Raw genomic sequence first — 19,439 nt, 5'->3', positions numbered from 1 at the left:
ATTGCAGTTATTGAGAGTAAGGATTCCATTGTCTTCAAAGTATATTATCAGACAAGGAATCAGAACAAGAATGGTAGATAACCAAATTAAACCTAGCCTAAAATGGGGTGGCAGTACAAGAATTAGGGCCTAAAAATACTGAATCTTTTACAGGTAGACAGCAAGGGCATTTGTAAACTAAAAAGGGCACTTTTTCATCTTTTTCTGGGGTGTAAATGCCCCCTTTCCCACCCCATCCTCACCAGGTATGGTTTTAGAAATAAAGGTCATATCCCAGTATCAACTGCACCTTACAGTGAATGAATATCTCTCAAACTTCTCTTTCAATGGGACAACACTACATAGCTGAGGTGTGAGGCTGATCAACATTTTTGAAGTTTAATTAGATATACAGGGTAAGCACGAAAGTGTCAAAAATAAATAAATAATGACAGGAACAGGTTTCAAAATTGATTTATAAAGAAACAAATGCTTCATTTGAAAACCCTTTATTGCCGTAACAACATACTTGCATGAATTATTCAGTCTGAAAACTGTCATGCAACTAATTCAAAATAAGATCTTACTGCCAGTCAGTCTTGGAAGTCCAAGAGACCCTACAAAAGCTCTTCATTATACTATCCACCCATGACTGTCATTAATATTGTTAATTTTGTTACACAAATAATAATACTCCAGTGACATCTTGATCTTGTATAGAACCAGGGTAAAATGTCCATAGAAACCCACGTTCTAATTAAATATTTATTTGTTCAAAAAGTCATGTAGCTTCTTAACCTTCTATTATATATTTATTCAACAACTCATGTAATTTCTATATAGGATTGATCTAGTGTCGTCGTTAAATAAAACAAACTTTTTTTTTATAGGATTGAGTGCATGTATTGTATTGTAAACACGCTCCAAATGGCCACCAACAGTCTTGCCCTCCCAATATTCAACACACTGCTGTTAGTGAAGGGTGGTTAACAGTGTGGAAAGGGTTAACCAACACCAAATAGCTGTTCACGATGAAAGGTCACCGGGCATAAAATGGCATTGGCTGACATAATATTTATTAAAGAAGAACTCCAGTGGTGGTAAGATCAAATTTTAATCAGATTGAAAATCCAAGTTTTGTTTCTGGTTTGAGAATCGGTTAATTTGTAAATAAAATAAACAGTGCAGCTATTCTAATCAGTTGATAGATGAATTCACAAAGACGGTATACAACAATATTCTAATTCTTATTTTTCAGCTAATAAGAAAAATATATTGGCTTTTATTTAAATATATAACATGCATGACCAATAAAATAATTTCAGTCTGAAAAATGGTAGACCCTAGTTAAGAAAGGAAAAAAAAAGTTTGTTTCATTTTTGAAGTTAGACGCAACTCAAGTATAGTAAAGCATCTACCATGGGCTATTTTCCATTCCATCTAATGCTCCACAAAATGTATATAGTGAGTGCAGATATTACACAGCAGGAATTACAGATTCTATGTACCCAGGCAAATATGGAGCAAAGCACTGCTATGTAGTCCCATACAGAAACTGAAATACTGAGATGAGACATCTGAATACTGCGAGAATAATGGTTTCGTTCATGCATCATACATGCAAGACTTATTCTGCGTAACTCATTTTTTGTTTGCACATAAAATTTAGATGATGGATTATTGCCAAAAAGAAATGGAGTACCTGAATTTGTTTTTGGTTCATGTGCAAAGGTTAAAGCCACCCTGCTCTAAGCTAATTTGTTTTCATAGAAAATAGACAAAGTATATTCTGTACCATGATAAACAAAGTGATTTTAAAACTGAATTGGTTGGCTATCCATGATGAAAAAAAAAAAATATATATATAAAGACCACACTAACTACTGTAACACTTTTGTCTTAATATACAAGTGGATTTTATATACAGGTTCAATAACGTGCATTTTAAAGCAAAAGAAACATACATTATGTGCCCATAATATTTTTAAGCACATCTAACAAATATTTTTACAAAGAAACAGGTCAGGTCAGGTCAGGTCAGGTCAGGTCAGGTCATAGGGTTTAACATGCCTCAGCCAGCTCCTCTGTCCAGGACAGGAACCAAAAAAAACTTTTATTACTCTTCTTATATACTCTTGTATATATGCAAAATCATGACAATGTACATTATCGTATTATTCATGATTGGTTGATCTGTGAAATTTGTTTGATCTACCAGCTCTCACCTCATTCCTTCCCATAATGAAATAATGACAAATAAATAGTGTGTTTTATAATAGGCAAACACTTGAAGGTAATGTCAGGCACCATTCCCTACTAATATCAAACCTTTAAATGGTATCGCATACTCTGATGTAGAATTTTTTTTACATAGCTGTAACTCTTATAGCTGAGTAGGCTTACCAAACTGCATATGTAAAAACTAGTTATACTTTTAATTTGTTATAAATACAAAATAAGAAATAACAAAGGATAAATGTTTTATGTGGTTTTACATGAAGTTGCAAACAAAAACTGCCTAATTTTTTAAAACATGCAAATGCACACACAATAAACATGGAATGCTTAGTACATAAAGTTCAGATATTTTGTTGTCATGATTTAGATGTCACTGTTTAATATCATATTTTTTTTACATGAGTTGGCATTTGGTGAATAACTGACAATAGTTGTACATAATAAAAAATAAACATTAAAATTACAGTATCATCATTTCCATTAAGTCCAGCCCATCTCATCAATTACCCTAAACCAAATTTTAAGAGTAAATTATTAATTTTGGGTTCGTAATGGATGCACACCAAACTGAAAGTCTATCAAATACTATCTAATGAGTTTGATGCACAAGTAGGGTCTAAACAATGCATGGTGAAAAAGGAGGAATAACTCTAATGAGAAATCATGCACATGTAAGGATAATGTATAGTCTAGAACTATGGTTCATAGATTATGTATACAAACATTAAACATTTATTAATGCAAATACGAGTCATAAGCATTAGACACACAGTGAAATCAGAAACGGAGCTAAAACAATAAAAACATTTTTTCACCTGCTATACCTTTATGATCAACTGTTCTGAACTTCCAAAACAAGATTTCTGCCAAACTCAAAATATTTTATATTGAACTGAATTGCTATAAAAAAATGTTTAATTATCATTCAAAATTATGTTGAACAAATCGATAATCGACACACTAAAAGGCAGCACATTTGGAGCAGCAGTGGCTAAAACCACTGGTGTAGCTGGGGAGGGGCATGGGTGCTCATAGACAGTGTAGGTGTCCCAACACAAACACACACCAATATACTGTAAATCAGGAAATGTTAGGGAGCATAAAATATTAGCGAATTTAGCGAGGCTATGCAAAATGCTAATATTTCATGATGCAAAATTCAAGGAGACATAAAACAGACTGTTCAGAAATACATTTGTGTGATCATTGTGTGGATGATTAACTAATGCAGAACACATATCAGGTCAAACAAACTTCTTGTATTTTTAGCACCAAAAGATAAAGCAGATTGTTTTTAAAAACCAAAATAAAAAAGTATCAGGTTTTTATAATTTTATAAATATAACTTTGGCATATTTTTTTAAAATATCTCCGACTTGGAATTTAGGGTTGCATGTTCTAATGTCACCAATGCATCAACAATAAATCCTTGGAATTTCCTTTAAGGTTTTGTTTATCATGCATCAACACATTCAGAGGTGCAACCATGACCAAAGTCTCTGAATAGTCTAGAAAGTTTTAACAAATAAAGCTACATGCAAATGATTTTATCGTCACCTCTGGCAGAAAAGAAATGTGTATCTAACCTTCTGAGACAATCACCAATAACTCAATTGATTCCAATAGTGAGAACTTAAAACCATGATGAAAAGCAGAAGCATGTATCACATATGGCCCAATGAAATATAGCAATATATCCACATTCCTATAGCTTAGCTATAAAGTTCAATCTAACAATACAAACATCAGATACTCTTGACTGCAGCTTTTTGTTGACACTGTTTTGCTAATATGTTATTTAAAAAAAAATCTATACTGCCATCTATAATTAAAGTTTGGACTTTGGGAGCATACATTATTACTGACCCCCAATACCAATATACATGTACAAACATCTGCCTTTTTCCAATAATTACTGATTAACCCAATTTTCATCAGACACAATCTTTAGAACATTTCCATTCATCTGCTCAAACAATATGTTACCTATAAATTAAGAAGTCTTTTCCACATTGAAATATCTTTAGAAAGTCTAAAAGTTGCACAAAACGTACTGCTGATAGACACTATCAAGGTAGTCAGTTAGCACATGTATTAATTAAAGATGTATTAGTTGAGTTTTAATGTTAATGAAGAGGAAAACAGATACATAGTTAACAAATACCAACAAACAAACGTTCAGCCCTTAGATGTAAATTTATTTGACAAAATATTTCATTAGTAATCTAATATTCCAGTTGCCGAGTGTAGTTGGGCACAACTAAATATTAATTTTCAAATAAATACATTCAGTACTCTTTCCAAGGCTTCACAATATGACAATAAATTAAAATAATTCAAATAGGCACATCCACATAATCAGTTTTTTTTAGTTAATGTGCCTCTCCAATATATGTTTTACCATATGTTGCTTTAACCATGTTTATTTGAAATTAGAGAATTAAAATATTGCACCAGATCCATAAAAATTTTACTACCGGCTAGTTCAAATATTTTAAAAACATGTTGTTTCCTGTAAATCAATTTGAGAGAGAGAGAGAGAGAGAGAGAGAGAGAGAGAGAGAGAGAGAGAGAGAGAGAGAGAGAGAGAGAGAGAGACATCAACAAAAAGTGAATTGCAATATGTTCATGAGTTTTCAAAGTTAAAGCAAAATAATTTGTGGAACAACCCAACAGGTGTGCCTAGCGTGAAAAATTCAATATTATTTATACAGCATTTAAAACGCCTTTTAGTTTAGTTTACAATGCCATGTAACATTACAAGCAACCCCAATCCAAAACATTTTAAAATATTACATCCAATCTAAGTATAATATCTTTGAGTTAAGAGATGCACTTTGTCACAGTTTTTAATAAATGTAGAGAAAAGTTTGATCCAATGGATAATGAGTTGCAAAATGATTTATTTAGAGCATATTACTTGAGTAATGGGTTGTGAGATTTCATTTATGTTTGGTTTATAATATGGAAGTAGCAGCATCAAGAGTTAATCTGGTATCACAACCCCTGCACGAATGTGAAACATACTGAACCTACAAATTATGTTAATTTGGATTTCATCTAGCAAAATGGGTGTTCAAAGATCTTAAAGGAAAATAAACATTATGGAAACATTATTTCAAAATTATTTTTAGTCTGTACACTATTGGCATGACAAATTGTACCTGAATTTCACAAATAACTGATTTCCCTGTAATTAGGTTACTCTAGAGTTGCTGACAATATATATATATATATTTAATAGGTTCATTCAAGAATAGTGGATTCCATCAAAATGGGCATCTGTGCAACTGGGATTGCTGTGGAATTTGTGTCTTACATCCGTAATTCTACACCATCTCAACTTTCTACAGTGACAGTTAATTCTTATGTGCTAAGATCAGCATTCATTCAGTTATAGTTATTTTGTGCTTATATCCAATTAAGGATCAAGCACGCGGTCCTGGATACAGACCTCATCTGGGCTGTGTCCAGGACAATGGGTTTGTACTAGTAGTTAGTGAAGAAAAATGAGTTGTTAAACTAACACTGGGTTGGAGACAATACCGGAAGTTGAACCCAGTATCTATCAGCCTCATGTCTGATGACTTAACCACTACACTATTGAGGCTGGTCTAAGATCTGCATCAAATAAATGTTGCCTACTGCAGAATTAATGACCAATTAATAATAATTAGCATTGTTGTCTATATTTGCACACTGTTCAGTCACACTATCAGTCCGTCAAAGATCAACAGTTGAACAACGGCAGGTAATTCATGAGCAATTCAACACTTAATCGGTCTTCAAAGGCTGAATAAAAGATAAAAGTCTTAACCCTCTTGTAATCACATATTGTATACTCAACATGTTCATGATCTTTGAAACTGAGAGGCATGTTGAGAACAACAGACAGGGTGAGGTGTACAATTGTAAGCATGAAATATAGGTGAGAGTGATGGCAGCAATCGTTGCAGTGAATATATTTGAGTAAATTTATAAACTTGCACCCACTCAAGGTTGTTTTTGTCAAAAATTAATCCAGTAGTCTAAAGGTTAAAGTTGCTGCCCATCACCTACTATGAACTTTTGGGATCAAAAGTAAATGTCTGGTCTGCATGCATTTCTCACTCAATTGGGTCATTGGCTGTTCTTATATTTGGTCATCTTGAAAATAACAGGTTAAAAAAAAGTTCTGTCAGCACTATATTATGTCACATTTCTACTTATTGCTCTGTTTCTTGGAAAATAAAGTTATTACTCAAATGAACAAGAACATACACTTTATTGAAAGAAAAATGTTTGTTTCTACACTTGTACACTTGGTTTTTGACTAAAGCGACATCAAGAATAATAATTTGAGTAAATCTTTCTAACCTGGTACTGCATAAATCTCAGAACCTTTTGTCGGTCCCACAAAATCCAGCTTAAACAGAGTTCATCATAAATGTTTGGCCCTACTTCCAGCTAATGTTATTTTGTACAGATACAACAGTAAATGCTAACAGGGAGACAACTAATATTCAATTAAGTGAGATCACATGTATAAGAATAATCAGTCAACAGGCTTATTCCAGTCTGTGGTTGAGAAAGTTAAGCTGTACTATTATGAGATAATATATTGTACAAAGTCAGTATTGCAATGCCCATCATCAATTCGTTTTTTGCTGCAATAACATGCCAGAGAAAGATTAATGACCACTCTACACAGACATGATTAGCAACTGAATTAAAAATGTTAGGCCTACTAGTGAAAGATTTTATTAAAAAAGAAGGAGAAAAAAGCTCATTTTCTTAGACCAGATGAAAATGACCACGGAACAAGGTCTTAAAAAATAGTGGTAGCAGTGAACTTTTTTTTTTCAATAAAGAACAAGACATTTTCAGGTGTTTTTTGTATCTGTTACATATATCCCACCATACCCATAAATACAGTATGTAAAATTATTTTTCCACATCAAAAGGAAAGAAAAAAGCTTTAAAAAACAGTTCCTCATCTGATGCAGTAATATAGATGTATGACTTTCAAGAAATAGTTCAACACAACAAATATAATTTAATGGAACATAAACAAACGAAAATACACGCTACTACAAGAAATGAAAACAGCTGTGCTGCACATACAAGGAATTATGACAATGAGATGTGAACAGAATATATAAGTGTTGCAGTAAGAACAACTATGACATCTACATAATGTACATTTGTCAACATACAGATATTTATATCAGCTTTTCAGCCAGCCAAAACATTTACTCCAATCACTACAAACACTTTTCGTTTTAAAATTTAGTACATTCCACCAGTGTGCATGTTCCAACACATTTAGAGTTGCTTCCCTTGATTGGGAACAGTCAAGGTTCAATATTGTTAAATAGTCTTAACAGCATCCGCCGCCTTGGTTCCCACCTCCACCACCAGATGGCATGTTTTGACCAGAAGGTGAGTGCTGAGGGCCAATCTTGATTCCATTAGCCTAGGAAGAGAAAAATAATGTTTTATTAATCATAGGTACTTGATGACAGGATAATAAACCATTTCCAAATGACACTAGTACATGATACGGTGGTTGCTGCATTGAGTTAGTCACTGTGATTAAAAGCCCAATGTCCGATAAACATTCAGTACTTTTTTATTTTTTTTTATTTTTTTTAACAGCACCCTATCCTAAGCATTTTGATTTGCGTTTTATTCCCGGGCATGACGAAATGAGGATTTTACCCGCCCATAATGCAAATTTTAAAACACGAAACAACACGAGAAAAATTTAAAAAAAAGTAAAAAAATACTTTTACAGCTTAATTTGTATCATATGCTTCTTGAAAAATACCTTATGACTTTGATATAATCAGGTATTAAAAACACTTCATCAGGACCATAAAAAGAAGAAGGTTTGCAACTCCGACCATCTCGGACGGAAGTAAAGTTTAACCTTTCAGGTCAACCAATCGGAAATTAAATAAATAACGCCGGAAAAAGATCGTACAAAATAACAAAAAGTTATAAATATTAAAAACATGTAATTTAAAAGTTATTGTCAATATATATGTATATATTATTTTAATTTTATTTTAATTTTATTTTATTCCAGTACTAATGTCGCTATACCTGTTCGGTACTTTTGGCTTCTTCTGTTCACTTTTTGTTATTTTGTACGATCTTTTTCCGGCGTTATTTATTTAATTTCCGATTGGTTGACCTGAAAGGTTAAACTTTACTTCCGTCCGAGATGGTCGGAGTTGCAAACTGTGATTAAAAGCCCAATGTCCGATACAACTTAAATCAAAATAATGCAAAATAATGTGCTATCGTGGTATTAATTAGGCCTTAATCACGGAGTTAGTGCTGAATACAAAGCAGACGACAGACTAAAGCTTAGCATGGTGAGGGTATAGTTTTAAATATTTCATCTTGAAAAAAATATTAAATCGATTCACTGGTGTATATAATTGTTGTACTCACGAAAAAGGAAATCATGTGTGTTTTGCTCTAGCTACATCTGACGCAGGCGCGTGTACACAGGTTTTTGGGGTCGAACCTTCCCTCGAGCATTTTTTTTTTTGTAGGCGAGCATGATCTGACCCCACCCAGTGTTCGAGATTAATGGTATCCCAATATCCCGGGGATACCAGAATTTAATTTTGGATACCAGACTTCAAGAACCTAGTATCCCACCGGGATGCCATATAATACTAAATTTTCAGGTGATTTACCAGATTTTGAAATGTTAGTATCCAACTGGGATACTGGCCAAAAAATTTAATCTCGAACACTGCCACCCCCTATAAAGTTTTATTTATGTGTAGGGTGAATAATACATTTCTAACAACACCACTAGAGCACATTGATTTGTTAATCATCGGTTGTTGGATGTCAAAATTTTAATTTTGACAGTCAGTCTTAGAGAGGAAACCATGTACATTTATCCATTAGTAGCATGGGATCTTTTATTTCCACCACCAGATAAGATATATACCACGGCCTTTTATATACCAGTCATGGTGCACTGGCTGGAACGAGAAAAAGAGTAATGGGTGCTGACCAGTTGTCTTGATGCTCCCAAACATTTCTTCAAACCCAAGGCCGAAATCACTTTGCCCTAAAAAATGTTTTATTATTTCAACCACTGTTTATCAGTTTAGGGTTGCAAAAAAAAATTTAATCGTGTTTATAACTGCAGATATGAACATACCGTCCCAAATTTCAACCATGGCTACGCCAGTGGCGGTGTCACAAGCAATGGAATTGAGGTTTCTAACTTATTGCGTTCCAGTTAAACATAAGCTTGTGAGATGGGGACAGGAGCGGAAGGTGCAACTACCTCAAAAATGCTGGAACAGAAACTCAAAATCGGACTAAAAGTGATCGAGATATTCGGCCAAAATGTGCTAATATGAGAAACTTTTTACATGTATTTCCATCATTCTACCCTCAAAATTAGCTGTGCTCCGTGTAAAAATTCTTAATGGATCGTTTGCAACCCTATATGTATGCCTAAGCGTTTGGTAGTATTACTAATAGGAATAAATGTCGTTATTCAGAATTGGACAAATTTTAAATCATCTTTTATAACTGTTAAACATAAGAAATTATCACACAAGGAGTTCCAAACAGAACAGTAGCAAAGTAACACTATATTGCCTCGAAAAGGCGTCTCTAGGCATATATATTTGAAACATTTCCTGAGGAGGCATGGCCCCAGACCCCTCCCCCCCCTCCCCAAGATATGTCGCTCCCTTCAGTTGCCCTTTTCATAATTATTGAACCCAACCCTGTTAAAAATCCTTAATCAGCCCTTGTAATATATATATTCTTATTCATACAATAATTTATTCACACTACACAAGGTAAAAATAATACCATAAAAACAAATGTGTTTCGGTATCTTGCTTGACTTTAGGCATAACTTCCAGTGAATTCGATGTGCGATAATAATATTAATGATGAAATATATATAAATAAATTATTTCAACACAGAAATAAACAAACACAAATTGAATTAAAACAAATAAAAGTATGTGAATAATTATGTATTAAATAACGTATAAATGTGAAAATTAATGTCAGTATGCAAATGACACAATTATGTAATGTTCATGGAAATTTCGAAAAGTGTAACATTATACAAAATTATAAAAGCTACTGAATATGTTCATGGTAGTACACTACTGCATTAAACAAGTTTTCCATTCTGGGGCCATCCATAAAGTACGTATACAAAAAATATGAAGTTTTTACACATTCACACACACACACACACACACACACACACACACACACACACACACACACACACACTCTCTCTCTCACTCTCACTCTCACTCTCACTCTCACTCTCACTCTCACTCTCACTCTCACTCTCACTCTCACACGCACACACACACACACACACACACATAAAAATGTATTTTATTTACTTTTTATAATTTTATTTCTTTGGCCTAGCACAAAAATAAATATTAATATAAAAATATAAACAAGTATACGTCGTACAATTGTGTCTAACACTGCCTTACGAGGACGTAAAATGGGACCGTTTTGAATAAATGCTAACAATACTAATAAATGCTAATAATACTAATGGAAATGATAATGATAATTTTTGCAATGACACACACACACACACACACACACGCACGCAAATAAAGAAATAACAAAGTAAACTACAAAGTACGCTACTGAAAATCAATTAACGCTGTTGTGGCATTTCAAGGTATTTCCTTGCAGTAAAAACCCAACACCAGTATAAAAATGTAGACTAAATTAGGTTATAAAGCAACACGTTATGAAATAATTCTATTGTTCACCACATACCATCACATTAGATAATGAAAAACAAATGTACCACTTGTTCATTACTCATCTTTACGTTGATGTGACGGTGCTAACACAAAATTATCCCATTGGTTGACCTGGTTGACCTGGAATATTAAAGGTCACTTCCGTCCTAGATGAGTACTAAGTTGCATGCCTTTTCTATTATTATATATTTGACTTTGAAAATGTAAGTTCTTTAATTATTTTGTATAATATCTACATTTGACATTTTATTGCAACTTCATAAACCAGTTCAGAGATTTAAAATGTTTAATTAATTAAACATCAATTATTTCAAGTCAGTTTTCAAATTTATATTTTTGAGTTCAGTGTAGGGAAAACGCTTGTTAAGCCTTGTAACAATATAGGCTACGTGTTAGTGGTTATCATTATTTTTATTATTTTATTTTATTTGTTTTCTCTCCCACTTTGACAACAGCAATATTTTCAGGGGTTTGTATGTAGGCTAGTGTGTGCTAAGAGGGTTTTTGAGGGGTATATTGTGGTATATTGACAATATTTACATTATCCTGTCATCAAGTGCCTATGTTATTAATCTGTCATAAATAGATGTTAAGAGATTATTATACGAGCTTGTGTCATACTGATTTTACGAAGCAAGTGTCAGGATTTTTGGATTACCCAAGCATGAATCCTGACACAAGTTTTGTCAAATTAGTATTTATTATCCATATTATTATTATTATTATTTTTTATGAATAACAAGGACGGTCTCAAAATGTTTCAACCACAACAATCAATCTTATAACCAACTAAACTTCAAGCGAGCAATCTACAGGGCTACTTTTTGCCTCTGACCAGTGGGAAAGCAAGTTTATATAAAGTTTGTTTTATTAATCACTGGCTATTGGATGTCAAATATATGGTCATTTTAACAGTGTTAGAGAGGAAACCTGCTACTTTGTTTCATTAATAGCAGTTTCTTTTTTGTGCACTATCCCATAGACAGGATAGCATATACCATGGCCTTGGATATACCAGTCATTGTGCACTGGCTAGAATGATAGGTAGCCCAATCGGGCAGTTTTATACAACCACATGACCTTCGTTAGTCAACAAATAATAAATGAATTGAAGTGACCATACCTCATTATTAATGTCAAAGACTCCATCCTGAATCTTCTGGTAGATCTCCTTTGCAGTGTTGATAAATGCCTGTAAAGAAATATGGTTGTCAAAATACAAGCCAAGTGGTCTTTTTCATTCTTGTCCATATAAAATTTAACTTGAAATTGCCCATCTTTTGACATACATATATATAGTATAGAACTCAACTTTTTTGAGAAAGTAAACAATAGCCCACCAAACAAAAAATCAACAACTCGAAACATTATTTAGTTAATATAAGAAGAAAGTTTAAAGCATGACATTTAAAGTTTTAAGTCATCAAATAATCACTACAGACGCAGTATTATGAGTTAATCAAAAACCTCCAATTCCAAGCCATCAATTTTGATGGTGAAGCATGCTGAAAAATAGAAGTACCATAAAAGCACAATACTGGTTTAAGTAATGAGATTAAGGGTGACAATGTGGAACAGTAATATAGCTAACAGAGACCTACCGGTACTTCTGACTTGGTGGTAGTACTCAACCAAATAACTTCAGGCTGGGTCAAAGTTCGCGGGGCACCAAATGTTTGATAGAGAAGTTAACATCACAAGTCCTTTGATTGGTGATAAATGTGAGTGTGTTGATTGTGAAAAAATTAGTTTCATCTGGGCAAAAAATTTATGTAATTTTATTTCATCTAGTACCACTGTGTCAAGTAGCTGTGTGCTTGAAACATGTATGGGGTACCTGTGAAAAAAAGGTACTCAAATTTTGTGTGAAACTACGGATGTTAAAAACATCTGATTATAACAAAAAAGGGCCATGAAAGGTACCATTTTCTTCAGTTACCATAAATCCTCGACTAGAGACCTGCCTTCTATACAGTCCAACTTCTGCTACTGTAGCTTTGTCAGGTTAATGGCCACATTATACTCCTCACTCCCATTGCCCGTCAAAAGCTAATATAAAAACTGTGAGAATAACAGGAAAGAAGAAGCTAGGTGTGTGAGCCGACATCAGATGTTACAACAAGGCTATGTTAGAAAAGGTTTGCGTGAAAAAAATAGAAGCTTGCCTTGTATAGAGACCTGACTTGGAGCGACGCGAAAAAAACTAGGATTTACAGACCTTGCTTTTTAAGGTGCACGGGTACAATTGCGCTCGTACAACACACATAATTTAAATTTAACGAGTGTGAAAAACAGCGCACGTTACATTCAATAAACGGCGCACGTAAAATAAATGGGTATATTTATTTCCACTGTTTACAAAAATCAACTGTTTTCATAGCTCATTTAGCCGATAGGAAGATCCTTTTATTTAAACAATAAAAATTTAAAACATGGCTTCCATGCAGTCGTTAAACTGGTATTCCTCTTTGTTGAACAAATAGACAATTTTGTAGACGTACCAGTCAAAATCCAATCAGAGCTACACTGCCTATTTTATTTATTGTGTAGAGTGATTTTTCACTCGCCTTAGCATATTAAGGTGTGTGATTTTCCACTCGCCTATCATTTTCAAAAACCAAGGACTGGATTTATGGTAATAGTTTGAGCTAGGGGTTGTAGTACTGGTATTTATGGGTCAGTTTGGTTCATATATTGCATGGTCGCCTATGGGATTTTATTTGGTATAATACACCCTGGTGATTCAGAATTTGTGGTTAGAAAAGTTCTATAATCCATATTTTGTTTTAAAACTGGAGTTACTCCCCTTCATGAATCAAGTGCAATCTGTCATTTTCACATACAGATCAAAGGTATTTTGTCTCACAAATATTTAGAGCTAAATTTACAAACTGGACATCAAGAATTTATTTCAAAACATGCAAAATTAAAAAAAATTAAAAAATTGTTTAAAGTTGAGATAAATACTTTTCATGAATACTTAACCTGGCCTGTCAACCATGGCACAATGGAAGATTTCAACTAATCATTGGCTGTTATAACATTCCAGTCACTTTAACAAGGAACTTCTCAAAGGCTAAAAGGTTAAAACTTAGTTATGTATGAAAATATAATATATGTTTGTTAATTAACGTACCTCTTCCACATTAGCCGCCGTCTTGGCAGACGTCTCCATGAATATCAAACCATGCTCTCTAGCAAAAGCCTCTCCCTCTTCTTTCTTCACTTCCCGTCTAGCCTCCAGATCACTAAAATCATAAATTTGTGTTAGATACTTGCAAAAATATTAACAGTTGGCCATCCTTAAGAGTGCATACCACGAAATTAAATAACAACAGACACATGTGACTAAAGTTGTTAGAAGTGAAACAAAGATTAAAGTAAATCAGAAAAAATTAGATGGGTGTTCCGATGCAGAAAGTTCCTAAACGTTTTAAGGAGGGAACATGTTTGTGAATGTGTTCCCATTCTGAAGACACTCCCTCGTATGATGGTGTGATGAGGACGCTTCTCAACTATTAGCGAACACAGTGTTGAATACATGTAGAGGTTGTGTTGTTATTTATAAATATAAGGAATCATTTTTAACTACCCAAGTTCCATTCAAAAATTGTCATTCTAAGACTGATAACTCTTTATCCAATACTTTACCCATAATATCAAGGTCATAAACCAATCTGATATTTTGATTTATTAACCCGGTTAAAGAAAAATTTGTTGTCAATGGTTACAAGCAAAGAAAACATTTATACTTGAACATAACATTTTGATAAGATAGTTCAACTACATTTGTGTTAATCGCGATGATGTCATATTACCGATGGAGGTGACTTTATAACTGTCATTTACTATATATTGACTTAAAATGTTATTGTATAAATTGAATTCATTACTCAGGGTTTTTTTGGTATGTAAAATATCCACCTCATCTAGTAAGGGGTATGTCTCCTCTATGCATGTTTTCAAGTCGAAACTAGTTTTTATGAGAAGATCAAGCTTGACCAAATACTATACTATATCAAAAAAGAAATGCATAGGTGATAGGGAAAGAAGAAAAAGTGTTTGATTTTACAAAATATAGTTTTTTTGTACAATGTTGCTGAATGACCATGGTTGTTAATGTTCCTGGAATGGGACAGCATGCCAAAATGCACCCTAAAACAAATTTAACGCACGTTGTGAGACATTTGCAGGAAATCGGCGTGAAATGGTCAGATTTTGGTGACTGCACGTGAAACTCTGGTAAAAGATTGGGAGTAGTGATGGGTATTTAAAGCTGCAATGCTCGCAATGATGCCTCATTTCCATTTCAACGTAGACGAGTTACAAGATGCCAAGACTAAGCCTGCAAAATCGAAACATTGCAATAGGCCGCCTCCAGTTAGGTGAATCGCAGTCAGCAGTCGCACGCCACATGAACGTCCATCAGAGCACCATTTCACGTCTCTGGGACAGGTACCAGCAGTTTCAATCAGCTGAAGACCGGCCCAGAAGTGGACCTTGCATAACAACTGCAGCACAAGATCGCTACATCCGGGTTCTGCACTTGCGTCACCTAACTGCCACAGCAACGAACATTGCTGGACGCATACCTGGTTTGAGAAGGGTGTCTGCACAAACCATTGGGAACTGACTTCGAGAAGCTGGCTTATGGGCTAGGACACCGTATGTTTGCCCCATCCTGCGACGTCAACATCGACATTTACGTGTTCGCTGGTGCACTAATGTACAGGGGTGGAACTTGGGAAACTGGCAGCGAGTATGGTTCAGCGACGATTCACGTTTCCTTCCACAGCAACGTGATGGATGAAAACGTGTTTACAGATGCTGCAATGAACGTTTTGCCAACAACTGCATCGCCCAAGTTAACAAATTTGGTGGAGGGAGTGTCATGATGTGGGAAGCCATCTCATACACCGGCAGAAGTGAACTTGTGTTCGTACAAGGCAACCTAACAGCTGTATGCTACCAGGATGAAATTCTTCGCCGTCACATGCTTCCCATCTTGGATCGACAGAGAGAACTCTTTCAGCAGGACAATGCAAGGCTGCATACGGCACGTGTAACAATGAATGAGAACATTAATGTGCTGCCATGGCCATCAAGATCGCCACATCTCAACCCCATTGAACATCTATGGGACGAACTGGACAAATGTGTATGCCAGCATGACCCGGAGCCTCAGATGCTTCCACAACTGTCACATGCATTGCAGGAAGAATGGGCTAGGATTCCACGTGCCCGGATTCAGAGACTCTTTCAGTCTATGCTAAGATGTCATGCAGCGATTGGTGCTGCTGGTGGCCACACAAGGTACTGATTTCAGCGCCCTCGCGTGACACTCTTTGGTGACGAAAACGCCTCCACTGCCGTCAATCCATAGCAAGAACATTGTCACATACTCATGTCAAATTTGACTGTGATACGATCATAAATAACAAAATTATGCCACCTGGTATTAAAGAGATAATTCCATGAATATTTTCTTTATATATATATATATTTATTTTGAAATTGTTCTCATCACCTTTCAGATATCAGGGTAGAAACTAATAATTTTGCCAACACCAAAGGAATGTAAACATTGCTGGACAAAAAGTATAATTTAAATGACACTAGGACCTCAAGCCTGTTAAGATATGTTCTTCTGTGGTTATTATGCAGTCATAAGTAGTAGGTTATGTTAAAGGGACACGCCCTAGTTGTTAACCATTATGACGTTGTTTTTTGCTATTAAACCCATTTTTTCACAAATAAAATTGCACTTTACTTACCGTTTATTATTTAGAATATACATTTCCATTCACCTGAAGTGTTTTTTGGTAATTCTGGTGTTTGTAATACCACAAAATGCATTTTTCTTATTTCTTAAAAAGCCACATGCCTCTGAGAAAAAACTGTTGAGCAGACAAGGTCTAATCTATTTTTAGAGAGGATATTCCCATTTCAATGTCACAGACGTTGGTATACCACATGACCATTATCATTTTTGTTTGGTTTGTTTTCTCATGCACAGTTCGAGCAATCAACATCCGATTTGTTGTTGTTTGCTTGTTGTTCATTTGTGAGGTTTTTCTTCACAGTCCGTGAACATTTTCATTAACAATAAAGTTCAGACAAGTAAGTATCTCAATACAAAACGTTACAAACCCTTAAAACCAATAATTTTGCTAAGTCTTACGATATCTGGAAAGGGGATACAACCTTGGGGGGTGGGGGTGGGGGACACAAGCTATATTGTTACCTTTATTTAAATAGAGTAAGAAAAAAAAATCTTACATTTTCGTCCTGGGGAGGGGAAGTGCCTCTCCACCCCTGACGATGACGATGACTTCTACTGCTACTACTACTGCTACTACTACTGCTACCACTACCACCCACCACCCACCACCAATAATAAACAGTGCATCTAATTGCTAATAACAATAGGTTAGGCACTAGTACCCGGTTCCGAATAGCAAATGTAGGCTAATTGCGGTTTATACAAAATATATAAAATTTATTATTTCAAACACTGTAGTATAGTCAACATGGTCAGTGTCGTCTTATTCCGATTCAAGTATCATGATTGCTGCAGCAGCCACTTCCTAAACAGAAGCACCCATGTTCGTAAAGTAACTTCCTGTTCCAAACTCATTCCTTTCGATGTCCAGGACAGAACAGTTGGAACATGTCCAGGAAAGATGAAAGGAACGCACCCCAAGTCTGTGCGCACTGTGAAATTTGTCGTGACGTAGGCATTTTTGTGCTTCGAGTGACATCTACCGGTGACATCAGAATACTAACTTTCAAAATTATTTCAAGCAATTGGGACATGGAGATTCCCATGGTATTTATTGATATAAAACCTGCTTTTTCACTCCATTTTATAAAAACGTGATCTAAGTGTGTTACAGTTTTATAGATTAACCAAAATTATAATTTATTTTTGCTGGAAGGAACTAGGGCGTGCGGCTTTAAGTTAAGTAGGTTTTTTCCAAGGATGGGCCATAAATGCTACATACCCATCAGTCAACTGGTTCCAATAATTTTATTTATTTATTTTATTTTATTGATGTTGTTTTTTCGGGGGGGGATACTAATCTAATTTTTGAACACTAAATATTTCCTGCTATGACCCACCCTTCCTCAAAAATACACTATTTAACAGTTAGATTTTTTTCTATTTAGATTTACCTTTTGTTTCCTATTAACATGATGACCATGTTAGAGTTGGAGTGTTGTCTGGCATCTTCAAGCCATGTAGTCAAGTGGTTGAAGGTATCACGTCTGTAACAACACATAAAACATTCATTTAAATATTATTTAAAGGGAGACTATCCCATTTTTATAACTACTGAAACATGGCTTTGAATAATATTGAGCACCGACAACAAAAACTGGCAATGTCACAAAAACACATTTTGTCAAAAATTATCTAAAAAACCCATACCCAAAGTTATTCTGTACGTACCTATTAATTTTACCAAAGAAACTACCAAAGAAATTTGAAATAATTGTCATATAGGAAATCCTGAATGTATTTATTGATAGTATGCTTTGCATCTGAAACTCTTAATACAGTTTACTACCCAGCTGTATTACATATGAGTACAGTAACCAGTAGTCACTTTTAATAGTACAAACTTTTAATAATATAGACCATTATATTTTCTTTCTGTTCAAGCTACATAAACACTGACAAGATGTTATATCACCATTATCACAGACAAACAGACACTGACTAACATCCATACCGTGTGATGTCATACACCAACAGAGCACCTGCAGCTCCCCGGTAATAGGACCGTGTGATAGAGCGGAATGATTCTTGACCAGCCTGTAAAAAATACAAACCAATTAAAGATCTACATATATCTTTTTTAATACATTGTATATGGCAGGAGACATTTTGTTCAGTATTGCATCATGTTTTGCTACACGTTTCAGAGATCGCTACACAATTTTAAAACATTAAACAGTAGTTGCTAATCAATTTTCAATTCACTAGAAGTATCGCTAATCAAGTTTAAAAAAAAAAAAAAAAAGTTCTCTGTATTGCAATCTGACCCACTAGATTCAACATAAAAAGAACACAAACACATAAAACTGTAATCATATGTAAGATGTTTGCCTGTATCACAAGTCAAATGTGACTTAAATACTATTTAGAAGTCATGAATCTGTGATCAGAATGTGCTAAAATAATGATATTATCAAAGAATTTCCAAAATGTCTATTGTCCTATTGTCCTTTAATTAATTTTGTTTAACCTTCTGAGTACTGCAGGCGAGATATCTCGCCCGACGTCACGTCAGTCGATATACTGTACACTGTATACAGTGCATTCCCCAATTCATATTTCCCGCCGTTTTGCACACGACACTCGCCGGAAATGAAATATAATTCAAGAATTTTTTTTTTTTTTCAAAATGGTGGTTTTTGTTTTGATTTTTTCAATTG

At 34.5% G+C, this 19,439-nt stretch overlaps 1 protein-coding gene across 1 annotated transcript in view; it reads right to left on the bottom strand.

The window, feature by feature from the left end:
• Positions 1-472: 472 nt before the first annotated feature.
• Positions 473-19,439, bottom strand: part of LOC121387982 (ras-related protein Rab-2) — a 64,662-nt gene continuing 45,695 nt past the window's right edge. Inside the window, exons 4-8 of the mRNA XM_041519168.1 lie at positions 18,734-18,816; positions 18,174-18,266; positions 14,134-14,245; positions 12,121-12,189; positions 473-7,672 (exon numbers count right to left, since the gene is read on the bottom strand). Coding sequence (XP_041375102.1) covers positions 7,577-7,672; positions 12,121-12,189; positions 14,134-14,245; positions 18,174-18,266; positions 18,734-18,816 — 453 coding nt within the window. The 3' untranslated portion in view covers positions 473-7,576. The remainder of the gene's footprint in view (positions 7,673-12,120; positions 12,190-14,133; positions 14,246-18,173; positions 18,267-18,733; positions 18,817-19,439) is intronic.

The sequence above is a fragment of the Gigantopelta aegis genome, chromosome 14 (genome assembly GCF_016097555.1).
Source record: "Gigantopelta aegis isolate Gae_Host chromosome 14, Gae_host_genome, whole genome shotgun sequence".
In the NCBI taxonomy this organism is placed as follows: Eukaryota; Metazoa; Mollusca; class Gastropoda; order Neomphalida; family Peltospiridae; genus Gigantopelta; species Gigantopelta aegis.
This window is presented reverse-complemented; position numbering and strand designations above follow the sequence as displayed.